Source organism: Schistocerca cancellata, chromosome 4 (genome assembly GCF_023864275.1).
Source record: "Schistocerca cancellata isolate TAMUIC-IGC-003103 chromosome 4, iqSchCanc2.1, whole genome shotgun sequence".
NCBI classification, from domain to species: Eukaryota; Metazoa; Arthropoda; class Insecta; order Orthoptera; family Acrididae; genus Schistocerca; species Schistocerca cancellata.
Genome location: NC_064629.1, coordinates 863,981,453 through 864,000,003, shown reverse-complemented (window position 1 = coordinate 864,000,003; position 18,551 = coordinate 863,981,453). Strand labels below are relative to the sequence as shown.

The 18,551-nt window shown below is 40.4% G+C and overlaps 1 protein-coding gene across 1 annotated transcript in view; it reads left to right on the top strand.

Annotated features, from left to right (window-relative positions):
* The window catches only part of LOC126184477 (dynein axonemal heavy chain 7-like), a 1,143,184-nt gene that overhangs the window by 865,180 nt on the left and 259,453 nt on the right, over positions 1–18,551 (top strand). Inside the window, exon 40 of the mRNA XM_049926869.1 lies at positions 18,027–18,162. Within this exon, the coding sequence (XP_049782826.1) occupies positions 18,027–18,162 (136 nt within the window). The remainder of the gene's footprint in view (positions 1–18,026; positions 18,163–18,551) is intronic.

The following is an 18,551-nucleotide window of genomic DNA, read 5'->3' as shown; positions in this document are numbered from 1 at the left end:
TACACATTTTACTAGAAAATAAGTTACAGCACTCATACCTTCATTCCATAGTAGTAGACATATGTCCACAGCAGTGACCCTCGTGGTTGCCAATGCAATGACCGGACAGCAGTGGGCTTGACGCCGGCAGTGGAGCAGGACTGCTGATGTGAGATCCACACAGCAGGTCATGTTCCATCTTGGTGTGACTCTGAACTTCAGGGCAGGGTGCTCCTACAGATGTGGAAGCTCACTGTGATGCTTGTAGGAGAAGATAACACCCAGCAGTGGTTTCTACTCTTGTGAGTGGAGACATACAGCATGAGTTTGGCTGCAAAATTGCAAATGGATGGGCAGCTGCACCACCCTGGTCATGAACAGCTGCCCTCCAAGACAGATGTTCAGCTGCAGCTGATTTGAGCCCAAGGTGGCCCACCTGCATGGAGGCACCAATTCCATAGCAGTAGGCTTAGAACCAGTAGATTGCTGATCAGTGATGGGGCCCAAGACTTGTGGTGGCAGCTTGCAAAACCATGCCACCTGTCAACTGACAAAGACCTTCTGTTGTAGTAGGTGCTGCCAGACTGTGAATACCTCTGCTGAAAGTGATGGGTACTTATACATCCACTTGCGCTAAGGCACTGTATGTAACCATGTTCACCAAAACAAAGCAGCAGCTATGTGATATGAGAAGTGGCTTGCCACTGGCATAGTTGGCTCACCACTCTGCTGTGTCATCAGTACTGTGAGTGCTAACTGCTGGGTTGCAAGACTGAAACTGGCTGGTGGCATATGTGCATATGATGCAATGGTGTTTTGGTCCACTCTATGCTCACTGGTATCCATGACCCACTTGCAGCAGCTGTGGCAGTGCTGCTATTTTACTTAGTAGGGCTGAAAAATAGTGGTAGTACTACAGTACCTCCCTCCACCTGCAGATGGATCTTAACTCAGGTAACTTTGCAAAACTCAGCATGCGTTTTCATGAAGACAATATGTGCAATACATTTTGCAAAGTCTCCCCAATTTGAACCACAAGGCTCATCAACTGTGTATTAAGCCACCAACTTTAGTGCACTGGCTTTCATTTACACAATTTCTTTAAGTGACCACTCATTAACTAACAGAGTAATGTTGTCAAACTCTCCTCTTCCGCTAGACATCCCTTAGCAGTACATTAGCTTAATAGGGTCCCTACAATGTTACACAAAACAGAATACAAATCTTATTGTGTCTCCTACTAACCCACACACACCACAAACACCTCAACATGCAATAAACGTTTTACATTACTAAATAATTACAAAAAAATCTTTTAGAGCACTGTGTCATTAATACCAATGGTATACTTTAGAACAAGAAAAGCATCTGCAATGTGGTCCACTGAATAACCTTAATTTGCGGATGCACATTTTCCTACCACTAATCACAATAAATACAGATAAAACTAATATAACACTGGAAGAAGTCTTTCTCTCTTAAAAATTATCATATCACTTCATTCTTCATTTAATCATATCCTGTGATCAATGGGTAGTTTAGTCTATGGTTATCTGGTGCGCTGGGTGCTATAATAGCATGATGATGGCACTCAGTTCTATCATTAGCTTGTGGGTACAATGGGCTAGTTCTTAGTTTTTGAACCTGTAGCAAATAACAAAATTGTTTCATCAAGTCCAACATGGAGTTAGTACCTCAGTCCATGGTTACTATCTCAGGGATGCCAAACTTCAATAAGAAGTTATTCAGCATGGCCTGCACTACAGTACTTGCTTGTTGGTTTGTAATAGCAGTCATTCCATTTTATCACTAAAAATGATCAATAATAGTCAGATAAAAATCTTACCCCACTGGCATCTAGCCAAAAGGTTCTAAAATATTCGTTCCTATAATTTCAAAAGGTTTGGTTGTCTCCAGTAAATTTTGTTGCAGTATCTGTTGATGACTCAAATCCACTCACGGTGCACATAGTTCATAATTCTCTACATACTGATCTGCATCTCATTTTCTTGTTTTTTACCAGTAATGCTCCACCACTCTTCAATTCATTGCCCTACAACCTCCATGCCCAGACAGCATGTGATAATGCACCATCTTCAACACTTCTTCCCTTATGTTAGTAGGCACTATGATGCATGGCCCAGGTCTTGTTGAACTACATGACAAACTGTTGTTCACAATAAACTGCAACTGCATCATAAACAGCTTTGAGTCTACACCAGCAGCCTTCGCTGTCTGCCACTCTGCAAGGCTGTGATCCAGTGTCCATGCTACATCTACATCATATGCTGCAAGCCACCTAATGGTGTGTGGTAGAAGGTACTTTTGGTACCACTATCTGATCCCTCCAACCCTGTTCCACTCGCAAATAGTGCATGGGAAGAATGATTGTCAGTAAGCTTCTGTATTAGCTCTAATTTCTCAAATTTTCTTCTCGTGGTCAGTACACGAGATGTATGTGGGGCAAAGTAATATGTTGTCTGACTCCTCCTGAAAAGTGATGTCCCAAAATGTCAATAGTAAATATCTCCATGATGTACTACACCTCTCTTGTAAAGTCTGCTAGTGGAATTTGTTAAGCATCTCCGTAACGCTCTCTCGCCAGCTAAATGATCCCCTGATGAAATGTGCCACTCTTTATTGGATCATCTCTATCTACTCTTATTAGGCCTTGCTGACAGGGAACCGAGATGGATGAACAATACTCAAGAATCGGGTGAACAATCGCCTTATAAGCCACTTCTTTCATGGATGAGTTACATTTCGTTAAGATTCTTCCAGTGAATCTGGGTCTGGCATCTGCTTTTCCCACTATCTGTTTTATATGGTCATTTCACTTGAGGTGACTCTGGACAGGTATGCATAGATATTTTATGGCGGATACTGTCTCCAGCTGTTCACCATCAATAGTGTAGGTGTACAGTAGTGGATTTCTTTTCCTATGTATGCCCAATATGTTACATTTATTTACATTCAGGGTCAACTGCCAGAGCTGTATCATTTATCAATTCTCTGCAGGTCATTCTGCAAATACTTAGTATTTTCTGGCGTTGCTACTTTGGTATAGACAACTGCATCATCTGCGAATAGCCTCAAAGAGTATCCGACACTATCTACTAGATCATTTATATGTATTGTAAACAGCAATGGTCCTATCACACTTCCATGTGGTACTCCAGATATTACCTTTACATCTGTCAATTTAATTCCATTAAGAGCCATGTGTTGAGTTCTATCTGCAAGAAAGTCTTGAATCCCAATGCAGGTCTGCTCTGACACTCCGTAAGCTCATATTTTTTTCATTAATCAGCAATGTGGGATGTTGTCAAATGCCTTACTGAAATCCAGGAACACAGCATCAACCTGAGTGCCAGTGTCCACTGTGCTGTGGATCTCAACGAGGAACAGAGCAAGCTGAGTTTCGCAGGATCTCTGTTTGTGGAATCCATGTAGATTTTTATAGAGGAGATGTCCATTTTCCAGAAATGTCATAACTCTTCAGCATGAAACATGTACCATAATTCTGCAACAGTTTGACGTCAGTGATACAGGTCTATAATTGTGTGGATCAGTATTTTGGCCTTTCTTAAAAATGGGAATGACCTGCACTTTTTTCTAGTCCTTAGGTAACTTTCGTTGCTCAAGCAATCTATGATAAATTACTGCTAGAAATGGAGCAAGTTCTTTCGCATAATGTTTATAGAATCTTAAAGATACCTAATTTGGTCCTGAAGCCTTTCTGGTACTAAGTTATTGTAGATGCTTTTCGATTCCGTGATCAGTTATCGCAATAACTGTCATTTCAAAGTTCATATGACGATTGAAAGGATGGACTGTTTTACAATCTTCCACAGTGAAACAACTTTGGAAGACCGAATTCAGTATTTCAGCCTTCTCTCTGTTATCTTCTGTTTTGGTTTGACCCATTTTCTGGTTTTGCATATGACCAAAATCTCTTAGCGTTTTCACCCAGGTTGGTTGACAATGTTTTACTTCCAAAATCATTGAATGCTTCTCTCATTGCTTTTGTTTGTCAGCTAGGTTTTTACTTCTCTTGCTTGAATCTGAGATGAAGTGCTCTTTGTTTACATAGTGCTTTTCTAACATGGCTATTAGACCATTGTGGATCTTTCCCATCCCTTAAAACCTTATGTAGAACATACTTTTCTAGGGCATATTGAATGATGTCTTTGAATTTTTTCCATTTGTTCTCACATCTTCATCCTCATCATCAAATATTTGATGCTGATTACTCAGATATTCTGAAACTTGTATGTTGTCACCCTTGCTGAGTAAATACACTCCTGGAAATTGAAATAAGAACACCGTGAATTCATTGTCCCAGGAAGGGGAAACTTTATTGACACATTCCTGGGGTCAGATACATCACATGATCACACTGACAGAACCACAGGCACATAGACACAGGCAACAGAGCATGCACAATGTCGGCACTAGTACAGTGTATATCCACCTTTCGCAGCAATGCAGGCTGCTATTCTCCCATGGAGACGATCGTAGAGATGCTGGATGTAGTCCTGTGGAACAGCTTGCCATGCCATTTCCACCTGGCGCCTCAGTTGGAGCAGCGTTCGTGCTGGACCTGCAGACCGCGTGAGATGACGCTTCATCCAGTCCCAAACATGCTCAATGGGGGACAGATCCGGAGATCTTGCTGGCCAGGGTAGTTGACTTACACCTTCTAGAGCACGTTGGGTGGCACGGGATACATGCAGACGTGCATTGTCCTGTTGGAACAGCAAGTTCTAGGAATGGTAGAACAATGGGTTCGATGACGGTTTGGATGTACCGTGCACTATTCAGTGTCCCCTCGACGATCACCAGTGGTGTACGGCCAGTGTAGGAGATCGCTTCTCACACCATGATGCCGGGTGTTGGCCCTGTGTGCCTCGGTCGTATGCAGTCCTGATTGTGGCGCTCACCTGCACGGCGCCAAACACGCATACGACCATCATTGGCATCAAGGCAGAAGCGACTCTCATCGCTGAAGACGACACGTCTCCATTCGTCCCTCCATTCACGCCTGTCGCGACACCACTGGAGGCGGGCTGCACGATGTTGGGGCGTGAGCGGAAGATGGCCTAACGGTGTGCGGGACCGTAGCCCAGCTTCATGGAGACGGTTGCGAATGGTCCTCGCCGATACCCCAGGAGCAACAGTGTCCCTAATTTGCTGGGAAGTGGCGGTGCGGTCCCCTACGCCACTGCGTAGGATCCTACGGTCTTGGCGTGCATCTGTGCGTCGCTGCGGTCTGGTCCCAGGTCGACGGGCACGTGCACCTTCCGCCAACTACTGGCGACAACATCGATGTACTGTGGAGACCTCACGCCCCACGTGTTGAGCAATTCGGCGGTACGTCCACCTGGCCTCCCGCATGCCCACTATACGCCCTCGCTCAAAGTCCGTCAACTGCACATACGGTTCACGTCCACGCTGTCGCGGCATGCTACCAGTGTTAAAGACTGCGATGGAGCTCCGTATGCCACGGCAAACTGGCTGACACTGGCGGCGGCGGTGCACGAATGCTGCGCAGCTAGCGCCATTCGACGGCCAACACCGCGGTTCCTGGTGTGTCCGCTGTGCCGTGTGTGTGATCATTGCTTGTACAGCCCTCTCGCAGTGTCCGGAGCAAGTATGGTGGGTCTGACACACCGGTGTCAATGTGCTCTTTTTTCCATTTCCAGGAGTGTATATCTTCGTACCTTTCTTAACATTCCTTGTAGGACCAATGGTAATAAATGCTGTCACAGTCTTATGATCACTGATATCTTCCTCTACATTAAGTGATTCAATAAGTTTAGGTCTGTTTGTCGCCTGGATCTCTAACTATCTGTTCAAGGTAATTTTCGGACAAGACATCCAGAACAATGCTACATGATTCCTTGTCTCTGGCACCAGTTTTGATGGCATAACATTCCCAAGGTATACCTGGCAAGTTGAAGTCACCCCCTATTACAATGGCATGATCTGTCTAAAGCGCTCTACAACTATAGATTGTGTCCCAGGTGGTCTTCAAAAGCATCCAATGACCATTTTTTACCATTCTTTGATACTTAATTTCACCTAGATTAATTCACATTCGTAATTTGTAATAATCTTGCTAAGTTTTATTGAATTTTTTACTGCAATAAACACGCTGCCACGATTGGCGACTAGCCTATCCTTACGATAAATGTTCCAATCTGAACTTAGGATTTCGTTGCCACTAACGTTTGGTTTCAACCAACTTTCTGTTCCCAATACTACGATGGTCATTCAATAATTAAAGAGACAAATTGGTCTGGAGAAAAAAGCGTTTAATTTTACAAAACAATACTTATTCTACTTTTCAACATAATCCCCTTGAACATTTATGCATTTGTTCCAACAGGCTACAAGCTTTTTTATTCCGGCTGCAAAGAACTCTTTATCTTGATGTTTGAACCAATTTCTCACAAACTTTTTCACATCCTCATTGTCCTGGAACCTCTTCCCACATAATGCCTCCTTCAGTGCACCAAACCAATGGAATTCACTAGGTGCTAAATCAGGACTGTAAGGGGGATGAGGTAGTACTTCCGAGCCCATTTTGTTGATGGTTTCATGGGTTAGTTGAGCAATATGAAGACGAGCCTTGTCTTGCTGTAGAATCACACCCCTCCTCTGAAATCCTTGACGTCTCTCTCTCATGGCTGCCTTCACCTTGTTTAAAAGCAAATCCGAATAGTATTGGCTGTGCATTGTATGTTGCTCTTTGAGATAATGATAAAAAACTGGACCTTCAGCATATCAAAACACCGTCAACATGACTTTTCCTGCTGAAGCTTGGGTTTTGAATTTTTTGTTGACAGGTGAGTTGGTGTGCGTCCAATCCATGCTTTGTTTTTTTTTATTCTGGCTCATAACAGTGAACCCAAGTTTCATGACAAGTTAAAATTTTGTTGAGGAAGTGCTCACCTTCTCTTTCATAACGTTCCTTTAGCTCTGTGCACACTCTCAACCTTGTTTCCTTGCATAGCCACATCAACTCCTTTGGGATCCATCTTGCACATGTTTTGCAGTACTTCAGCTTGTTACAGATAATGTTATGAACTGTACCAGTACTAACTTGAACCTTATCAACTATCATTTCCACAGTCACACTGGAGTAGGCACGAATGCTGTCATCACCTAGACTTTCAAGTGAGGCAGTTGAAACTGCAACTGGTTGGCCAGATCAGTGTTCATTGGTCACTGTGTCGCTACCATTCTTGAACTGCTCTACCCACTTGTAAAAATTTTCATGATTCATACAACCTTAACCATAAACTTTAGACATTCTACAATATATATTCACTGGTTACTCGCCTTCAGCAAGTAAAAAACGAATAACAGAACTTTGTTCAACTAACGTGGACGTTTCAAGCAGACTAGCCATCTTGAAATGTATTTTTGAGGTTATTAACTAAACAATGTTGTTATATCAGCTGATCAGGGCTCATCCCAGTGATGCCAAATTAAAGCCATAAAAATACAAACTTGCCCTCCTAACAGTTTTTTCCCCACACCAGTTTGTCTCTTTAACTATTGAATGACCCTCGTATCTGTGCATTAAAACCTTCAGTAAGCGATAGTAATTCTGGGAACTTTCCTTGGATGCTCCTGCAGTTTTCTAAAATCATATTAATCTTTTCTATCTCTGATCTGCGAGCACCATGATTCTGCGAGGTCACTATGGCTGATTTAACAGGCAAATCGTCTTTCATCCCAAGGGAGGTGTTCTCTAACACAAAAACAGCCCCATGAGCATGCCACACATACTCCACTACCCTAGTAGCCGCTTCCTACATGTAGTGCACACCTGACCTATTAAGGAGAACCCTACAATTCTGCACCTCATAGCGGAGGTCAAGAAATTCGCATCCGATACCCTCGCTGAGTTGTCTGAGCCACGTGTTTAGACCTTCCACTTGCGATGCCATGGCTGATAATGAGATATAATTCTTTTTCTTTCTTTTACTTCCTTGGACTCCATAGATGTATTTCTAGTGACGTAGAATATTTTTCATTTGGTTATATAGTGTAGAACATGAAGTGTGTGTGACTATGTTTACTGTTCTATTTTCTATACGTGCTACTTATGTAAAGACTTGGACTTTTTTAAGATCTTTTGTGTGAAACAGAATGCAACCGACAGAAGTGTTGTAAGAACTTTGGAGCGAGATGGGTAGCAATAGTTGTTGGGTCAAACAGTGAAGCAGACAGTAGAGATGGCGTGAAAACATGGCGGCATTGAAGCAAGTACCGTGTGTAGCAATGGTGTGCATTTAACATGATATTAATATGTTCATTACAATTATCTGGGCTGTTATGCCGTGATCGGTTGATGTGTCAATTCCCAACATTTCGTCCCCATCTGTGGGGGAGATCTTCAAGGGAGTCTGTAGCTTGATGGAAGGTCCAACACACCCACTGGCTCGCTACTGACTGCTGCTAAATTCCATGTCAGTGCGATCCGGTGCCGAGGGGTGACATCACGTGTTTTGAAAATGTCAGTGCAATTGGCCACTGTCCATTGCTGTCGATCGCCGTCTCCATCACCCAATGGTGGATGGGTGGTACACATCTTCATCAACATCGGCATCCATATACCATTTAATTTCACGCCCTCCTCCTTTCGATTGAAATTATTAGGGTGTTTGGCAATTTAGATTGCCTCCCTGTAGAGCCTTTCGTAATATCCGTTTGTGGCCCCTAGTACTTGTGTCTTCTCAAAACGAACATGGTGGTTACCTGGTTGGAAAGCATGCTCCACAACAGCTGATTGTTCTGTTTCTCCTCTTCTACAATTGCCCTTGTGTTCTTCCAAACATTTTGAAACAGTTCTTTTAGTGGTACCCACATAATCATCTCCACAGCTGCATGGGATCCTATACACTCCAGCTTTTTCCAAGGGTTTGCAAATGTCCTTGGCAGGCATAAGGTATTCCTGTATCTTCCTGGTGGGCTTGTAAATTACAGTAATACTCCGCTTTGTCAAGATCGTCCCTACTCTTTCTGTTACATTTTTAACAAGTGGCAGAAAAACCTTAGATTTTGCAGTAGCCTGTACATCACTATGGTTTCTGCATGGCTGTCTCAACGCACGTTTTATTTCGGCGGACAAATATCCGTTCTTCATTAGTGCATTGTGGAGATGTTCCATCTCAGCATTGAGCAACTCAGGTTCACAAATATTTCTGGCTCTGTCCGCTAATGTCTTGATAACACCCTGCTTCTGTTGTGGGTGGTGGTTCGAATCCCTGTGCAAATAACAGTCCGTGTGTGTGGGTTTGCAGTATACTGAGTGGCCCAAATTACCATTTTTGTTTCTAAAAACAAACACATTGAGGAAATGTAATTTGCCGTCTACCTCCTCCTCCATTGTAAACTGAATTCTCGAGTTTATACTATTCAGATTTTCGTGGTACTGGCTTAGTTCCTCCCTGCCATGTCTCCGCAGCACAAACGTGTTATCCATGTATCAGAACCATACATTTGGTTTTTTGCTGGCGTTACCTAAGGCCTATTCTTCGAATTTCTCCAGAAGAAGTTTGCAATTATGGGACTTAGGGGGCTTGCCATAGCCACGCCATCTGTTTGTTCATAAATCTGTTCATTCCACTTGAAGTATGTGGAAATTTCTTTCTTTGGTACACACATATTTTTGTAAGGTATACAGCAAATCTAAAATCTTGATTTACATCAAGGAATTTTTAAAAATATATGATCTTTGGTACAGAAACTCCTTAAATCTACTACTACCCTACTCTCATGTTACAATTACACTCCTGCCTAGAACTCATCCTCTGCACACAAAAGTAGGAAAAGGAAACAAAACAGTTCATCCACTCACCCCACTGGAATTCTCACTGCTGACCACAGTGGCTGTTATGTGATGCTGGATCTGGCTGCTGATGTCTGTCTCAGAGTTGTTTCTGGTGCTAAAATGTACAGGTCACAGATGGATGGCATTTAATGTGTCAGGGTTGATTCTAGATTGTGGATTGACATCAGGATGCTGATTGGTAGTATCTGAAGCATTAACAGTTACACATTTTACTAGAAAAGAAGCTACAGCACTCATAGCAATTTCTATAGTGATTCCCATCCCTTGTCATGTGCGACATGCAGTCTAGCCAATGGATGCAACAGCTGCTGTGGGATGCCTGTGGCAGCTCGTGCACTATCTTGGGCTGATCTTAGAAGTCACACAAGGTGTGCCTGCAGATATGGAAATTGACTGTGGTTCTTGTAGGAGAAGACAGCTTCCAGCAGGGGAGCCCACACTTGCAAGCGGAGGCATACAGCAACAATACAGGATGTTGGGCGACTGCTCTGCCCTTTTCAAAAACAGCTGCCCTTTGAGTCAGAAATTCATCTACAGCTGAAGTTATTCCAAGGTGGTCCACCAGTAGGAAGGTGCCATGTTCCTTGGAGTGGGCCCAGAACCAGGAGATGGATGATCAGGGGTGGATTCCAAGACTCGTGGCAGCAGCTTGTAAAAACATCACCCACACCTAACATGGACCTCCTCTGTCACTGTAGGTGCTGCCAGACTGTAAATACCTCTATTGAAAATGATGGGTATTTATACAGTTTCTGAGGCACTGCTTCTAACAGCATACACCAAAACAAGATAGTAACCAGAAGTTGTGGCAACTGCCACATTTGGCCCACCCTTGTGCTGCATTTTCAGTATTGCAAGCACTGGTCCCTGGCCCATAATATTGAAACAGACTGGTGATATTGCTAAATCTGATGCAATGGTCCACTTCTCACCCACTGGTATCTGCAGCACACTTGTGTCCATTCTGGCCGTGTTGCTGTTTCTCTTAGTAATGTCAAATTATAGTGTTGATGCTACAGTGTCATTAACATTATGTTAGTCTGACTTTATTCCAATGTTTAATGAGGAATCAAATCCAAATAATTGATTACCAGTGACTTTAATGTAAAATTCACATGAGATTGATTTTTTATCAACTAATACGTTTTGTGCATATACATCAGGCATACCTATTATATGTTACACAAATAAGTAGCATATTACAAAGTTTGGTGGCAGAATATCACATTAATTCACATGCTTCAGACATGAACCATTCATTTTGAGAGCTAAATATAGACTGCCTACATGATATTATCATATAACTGTGGAACAGAAATTGCAAATTCCATTATGCTTACAAAATGAATGATAGCATCCAAAAGACTTATAATATAATGTTTACGTTTTGGTAGCTAAACAGAAACTGAGTGACTCTTTGTTCGGGACTCTTTGTTCACCCTATTTACAGATATGCATAATGTCAGAAAATATATTTTTTTGAAATTATATGTTGGATGGTAGTATAAAAATCATGAAAATTAAAAGGAACAGAGACAGAATAAGCAGTGACGTAAATTTGTTAACTAGACAGATATGGACAGATATGTACCCAGTAGAGCAGTTCTTAGTGAAAGGGACTGTCCATGGTATACGGCCACTGTAAAGGCACTTCTAAAGAAACAGTTACTACTGTGCAATAGGCTTGAAACAAAGCATGAGGCTATAGTCAGAGAGATGCTGAATGAAATGCCTTCAGCTGTCCAGAGAGCAACATGGGAAGCCTTCAATGACTGCCTTGGTGAGATATTGCCAGATGATCTTTTACAAAACCCAAAGAAATTCAGACCATATGTTATCAACACCAAAGTTAGTGTGCAGTCACTTACAGATGTGACAGGAATTGAAACTGAGGATAGCAAAGCAAAAGTAAAATCCTGAACTCCATTTGCATATGCTTTTTGCAAAAAAAAAAAAAAAAAAATCCCAGTAGAATTGCCTCATTTTAATCCTTGTACCACTGAAAAGATGAGTAAATTAGTGTATTAGTGGTGTTGAGAAACAGCTAAAATTGTTAACATTTAATATGGCTCCAGGCCTCAATGGAATCCCTTACAGGTTCTATACTGAATTTGTGGCTGAGTTAGCCCCACCTTTAACTATAATACATAATGAGATATCTCAAACACAATGACCTTGTTCACACCAGATAACATGAATTCCAAAATCACTGACATGCAAAACCAAAACTTGCATTTTTTTCGTTAGACACACTGAAAGCTTTTGGTCAGAGCAGTCAGGCAGATGCAGTAGTTGTTGATTTCTGAAAAGCATTTGACTCAGCACCACGAATGGAGAGTCATCAACAGATGCAAAAGTAACTCTGGGTATGACCCAAGGAATTTTGTTGGGACATTATGTGACTTTTTGCAGATAATTCAGTTATCCATATTGAAGTACTGTTTGAAGAAGCTCCAATATTCAGTTAGGTCTTGATAAGATTTCAAAGTGGTGCAAAGACTGATAACTTGCTTTAAGTGTTCAGAAACATAAATTGTGCCTTTCACAAAATTATAAAACCATAGTTTCCTATGATCGTAATATCAATGCATCACAGCTGAAATCAGTGAATACATTAAATACCTGGGTATAAAACTTTGTAGGGTTATAAAATGGAACAATCACATAGTTTCAGTCATGGGTAAAATAGGTGGTAGTTTTTGGTTTGTTGGTAGAATGCTGGAGAACTGCAATCAGTCTACAAAGGAGATTACTTACAAATCACTCATGTGACACATACTAGAATGCACTGAGGTGACAAGAGTCATAGCATAGCATTCCACACATATACAGATGGCAGTAGTATCACATACACAAAGTATAAATGGGCAGTGCATTGGAAGAGCCATCACTTGTACCCAAGTGTTTCATGTAAAAAGATTAAGGAAATGATTGCTACTGCATGAAGGGAATTAACTGACGTTGGACACTAAATGGTAGTTGGAGTGAGACACATGGGACATTCCATTTCAGAAATCAGTAGGGAATCAATAATGTCAAGAGTGTGCCAAGAATACTGAATTTCAGACATTACCTCTCACCTTGAACAACGCAGTGGACAACAGCCTTCACTTAATGACAGAGAGCTGCAAAGTTTGTGTATGATTATCAGTGGTAACATACAAGCAACACTGCATAAAATAACCACAGAAATAAATGTGGGATACAATGACTGTATCCATTATGAGAGTGTAGCAAAATTTGGCATTAATGGGCTATGTCAACAGATGAAGGATGCATGTGCTACAATGGTTCATGATTGATTTGAAGAACATTCTAGACAATCTCAACAAATAATTTGGCCATACAGATCACCTGGTATGATCCTATTGAACATTTATGGGAAAATATTGAGATGTTATTTCATGTACAAAATCTTATATATTTCACAATTATGGGCAGAGAGAGGCAGTATGGCTAAATATTTCTGTAGGGTACTTCCAGTGACTTGTTGATCCATGCAACCTCAACCTGTTGCATTATACCAGGCAAAAGGTGGTCCTACATGATTTTAGGAGATAGCCTATGGCTTTTGCTACTTCAGTGTACTGCTCAAGTGCGTGGGACCTCTGCCAAATAGGACTAACAGGGAATATTGACCACACACAGAGATATAAATAGAAAATGGCAAAAACAATAGGTATTACTGTATGAAGTTGATTTTAGGGTATACAGGGATTCCCAACCCCCATCAAAAGTTTGAGAAAGTGAAATTTTATGATTTGAATAATTAACAGACTGCAAGTTACCTTAACGAAAGTAAGCATTTTTGGAATCAGAAAAATTTGGGCTACAGAACTATGGTACTGAATTTTGGAAGTAATCACAATTTATGAACAGAAATTTCTAGAGTAAAAACATTTTGAACACATATAACTTTTGAGATATGAAGTTTTTGGAAAAAGTGAATGTTGAGTAGAAAGGAAGATGAGTTTCAAATAAGTTTTATTAATGCAGGAAAACAACTAGTTGCTCATAGAAAATTTCACCTTCACCTGATTTGCATATAGTAAATAGTGACTATTTCCTTAAAGAGAATGATTGCACAAGAACCCAAAGCAGGCTATTATTATCTCCAGTAGCCGGAAAAATAAATTTTAATGAACTTTTTTATTTATTGTGTGGTATACATTGAGAGTTTTTGAATAATTTTTATGGTATACATATACCAAGATTACTTATCTACTAGATATCAACTCTTTGACACAGGTCTCTACAATAATAAAACACAAATAAAACTAGCTTTAAAGAAATATCAAGCTTTTTGACTTATCACACTACTCATCACTCTCAGGAAAACTTCCAAAGAGTAGAGGTACATGTTGACAGTGCATGTGCAACTGTCTGTTCTTCAGCACCAAAGTCACCAGATAGCAATAATGATTTGTTCCACTTGTAGTGAATGTCTGCACAACTTCAATGGCTTGTTCAAATGTGGTTCAGACTATTCCAGATTGCCCAAGGCTTGTGAAATACAGGGAGTTTCTCCTAGATGCTGGGTAGTGTCAACATTGTAGAGGACAGTTTTGTTGCTGATCTTAATCTTTTTTGCTTCACAAAAAATACACCATTCAATATTGGATGGTTGGGGTTATCAACAATCTTCTGGTATTCACCTAGCAGCATAGTCTACAATCTGATATTAGGAGGTAGAATGTGACTCAAGATAGATAACCAGTATGTGGGAGTAGATCATATTGACCCACAAACAATGTGCATGTTTTCATTAAGTTGTAAATACATATGTTTCACATATGGGCCATTAAGCCATACAGAAGCAAAGTACCCTGTTGCTGAGTATACCAGTCCAAGTGTCAATACCTGAAGAATGTTATATCTGCCATTAAGCCTAGCAGATTTTCACATCAAGTGTTCTTTAAAAAAATAGTGCCCTGTCAAATATTATTCAAAGGTATTGGGATGTACGTTATGATGAAGTTTGTATCCCTCAAAATGGACATCAGGTGCTCTGTGTACCAATGTATTGGACAGATGAAAACTTGAACTTCTGTTTTGTTGGAGTTAGTTTGTAACCTTTATTTATGGAAATATTGGCTTAAGATGTCTAGACTGAGTTAGGTGGCACTGTGGTTAGTTTTAATGAACTTTTTTATTTATTGTGTGGTATACATTGAGAGTTTTGGAATAAATTTTATGTTATACATATACAAAGATTAATTATCTACTAGATATCAACTCTTCGACACAGGTCTCTACAATAATATCACACAAATAAAAATAGCTATAAAAAATATCAAGGTGTTTTATCTAGGGACTGGCTTAGAGTATTGACACATGACGGGGAGCATTCTGTTCGGAAAAATGTGAACTATATGCAGAGTGTGGGTGATTGGCACGTGTTCAACCCCTCTCCCCCCAGTCATTCTATCAGTGCTCTGCTAATTGGTCACACTGTTGCTAGGGAGTTCGCATGACACTTGCAGTCATGTTTATGTTTGCGCTTCAGTTATTTATTGTGGTGATTTTCATGTTAGTGGCTACATAATTATGGCTTGTTTATCTAATAAGGACATTGAAAGTTTACTGAATGACAGTAATAAAGAGTGGAATGTAGATGAAGATGATGGTGAGAGTGAGTGGTCAGGAAGATGATGAAGAGGAAAATGGAGAGCAAGATGTAGAGAGAAATGAAGAAGACAATGAGGAAGAAAATGAAGAAAACATCATTGAAGAAAATGAAGAGTATGGTGGTGATTTCATTAGTGGTGCTGCTCAGGTCAGTGGTGTATGGACAGATATTATAGGAAAAGGAGGGCTTCCTAATGACATCGATTTTGTGCCACAAAGGGAAAACATTTATGAAGCAGTGATAAATTGTAGGAGTTTCCTAGATTTTTTCCAACTATATTTTTCTGACGAACTTTTGAATGACGTTGTGGCCGAGACAAACCAATACAGCCGCCATAAGATTGAAAAAATGAGCCCCCTGAAATCCCATTCACAGTGGAAAGGTTGCCCTGATGTGAGTTTGATGGAAATAAAAGCTTTTGTGGGTACATTTCTCAACATGGCGATGAATGAAGAAAGTGACATAAAAGCCTACTTTTCTATTGATTGGACAACAAAGCAGGACTTTTTTCCAGAAGTATTTCACTGTGACTGATTTTTGCAATTTTCCCGGGCCTTCCACATTTGTCCTCTGGCTCCTTGGGGCTTATCAAAATTAGCTACTCGAACCCAAAAAGTGAAGAATGTTGCCAATTTCATGAACAGCAAGTGCAAAGAGCACTTTTCTCCAGGAGAAAAAATTACAGTGGATGAATCTACTGTCATTTTCAAGGGTAGACTTGCGTTCAAATGCTATAATCCTTAGAAACTGATGAAGTGGGGCCTACGAGTCTACATCCTGGCCAGTTCCAAAACAGGATACATTTTGACATTTGGCTCTCCTACAATGGAGTCCTTGGTGAGCCCTGAACTTCCGTTTATGTCTCGAATCATCCTTCATTTGTTTGTTCGACTACAGCAAGATTGCCCAGCTCAGGGGAGGCCCATGTACACTGACAGGTATTATACAAGCTTACAGTTGGTGGAGGAATTGAAGAAAGAAAAAACTCATCTAACTGGGACAATAATGGCAAACCGAAAAAGTTTACCAGTCGAGGTAATTAGCTTATTTCATTAAATGTTTTGCAAAATAGGACTGTACAAAATTTACCATTAATTGTTTTACTTGCCCGTAAAGGGAAAAAAGCTGTCAAAAGTCGAAAAAGGTGACGCGAAGGCATTCGAGAATGCAGTGGCAGCTATTCTAGTGTGGAAAGAGAAAAGGCTGGTTATCATGGAATCTACTCGTCACAAAGATGCTATGCAAGAAATCACCCAGAAAAATGGGGGAGGCACTGAAGAGGTGATCTAGAAGCCATCAATGATTTGTGACTACACGGCAAGTATGGGAGCCATAGACAGAGCCGATCACTTTTGAGTCATACCATTTTGCCAGAAAATCCCTCAAATGGTGGAGGAAAGTTTTCTTCTGGTTATTTGAGGTACGATATTCACTTTTCTAATAGGCCTTAGCCTACTAAGTAAATTTTTATTCTGACAAAATGGTCATTGTTCTGGCTAATTTCAGATGGGGATCATCAACGCTTACTTACTATATGTCTTCATAGCAGAGAAAAGAGGAGAGACACCAAAGAGTCATTTGCAGTTTCGGAAGAGTCTCATAAAGGAGTTTGTGGGTGATGTTAGGGCTCAACCAACCCCATTGAGGAAGAGGTCACGCTCTGAGCATGCTGACCTACACAGGATGGATGGCCTGTACCATGCTATCACAAGAATGGATGCCGGAAAACAGGGTGACTGTGTCGTTTTGCAGTGATCACTCCAAGCCAGGAGGGCGAAAACAGTCCCCATTTTTTCGCAAAACTTGTCCGTCCAACCCTTCTCTTTAAATGCCTGAGTGCTTCAACGGGTATCACAAAGTAGCAAAGTACCAAAAGAACTAAGTAAAATATGGTTCCCTATCGAAAAATTGATATGCCAAAGTTTTAAAGTCTGCTTTAAGCAAATTTTATGAAATTTTGTAGTTTATTGACATAAATCAAATTTTTTATCAATCAAAATGGACTTTTTATTTTCTTCCCATGGGTGTCACATAAGAGATAAAATTGTATTTTATATGTTGTTTTAAAGCTAAAACCTTAAATAATTTTAATATGTCTAATTTAATGCATCAGCTCTCAACTAAAAAAAAGTTAAAAAGAATCAAATTTTTAATTTTTTCTATTTTAACACCACCACCAAGTCAAAAAGTGTGTGATATGGACTATGAAAATAGTATGCCAGTAAAGAGCCTGTTTTAAGCTTTATTCGAGAAAAAAAAAATTACACCGGTTAAGTCAAAAACAGTAGATTTTATAAGAGACGAAAGAAACCTAAGGGATATGGAACCTGAACAGCACCGCCAAATTGCTCTGCTTTGGGGAAACACACTCTGTCCTGAAAGGGTTAATATTCTTGTTGTTTCAAGATTTATAGGCATAGTTTCTCCTTTACATTCAAATTTTTTGTTGTGTCCTTTCAGGACATGTATGACTCTAGTAGTCTTTCTATAATAACATCAATATTAATGGTTCTTAAAAAAAATATCTCTTTATTTTTTTTACTTATTTAGGTGGCCTGGGAGGAGAGAAAGCACGGTGGTCTGCAGCTGCAGAAGCTCTGCAAAGGGACTACAATTCACTGGCAGGAGATTTACTTATGGCTTGTGGGTTAATAGCTTATTTGTCTCCATTCACAGCTTCATTCAGGTGAGAGCTTCTGATTTTTGTTTTGATTATATTTGTAATAATTATACTAATTGATTTCTTTATGTATGATATTGCTTTTTGGAACAATGATCTGAAGTCCATATTAAGGTGTAGTTCCCCCTTATAACAGGATGGGTTGGTCAGTAGGATCATAGCTAGTAAAGCACTGAGGAGTTCAAACTAACATTCAGCTTAAAGAAAGCTTTATCATCATGGCTATTGGCATCTTAAACTACAGACCACTATCACCAGCCACTACTTATGTAAATCATATGAAACAACAATAAACAATACAATTGTAAGTTACACAAATAAATTCAAAATACAAGAAATGTATTCATGCTTCCAAACATTGACAACCATCAGCTGTATAATAGAATCAGAACTGT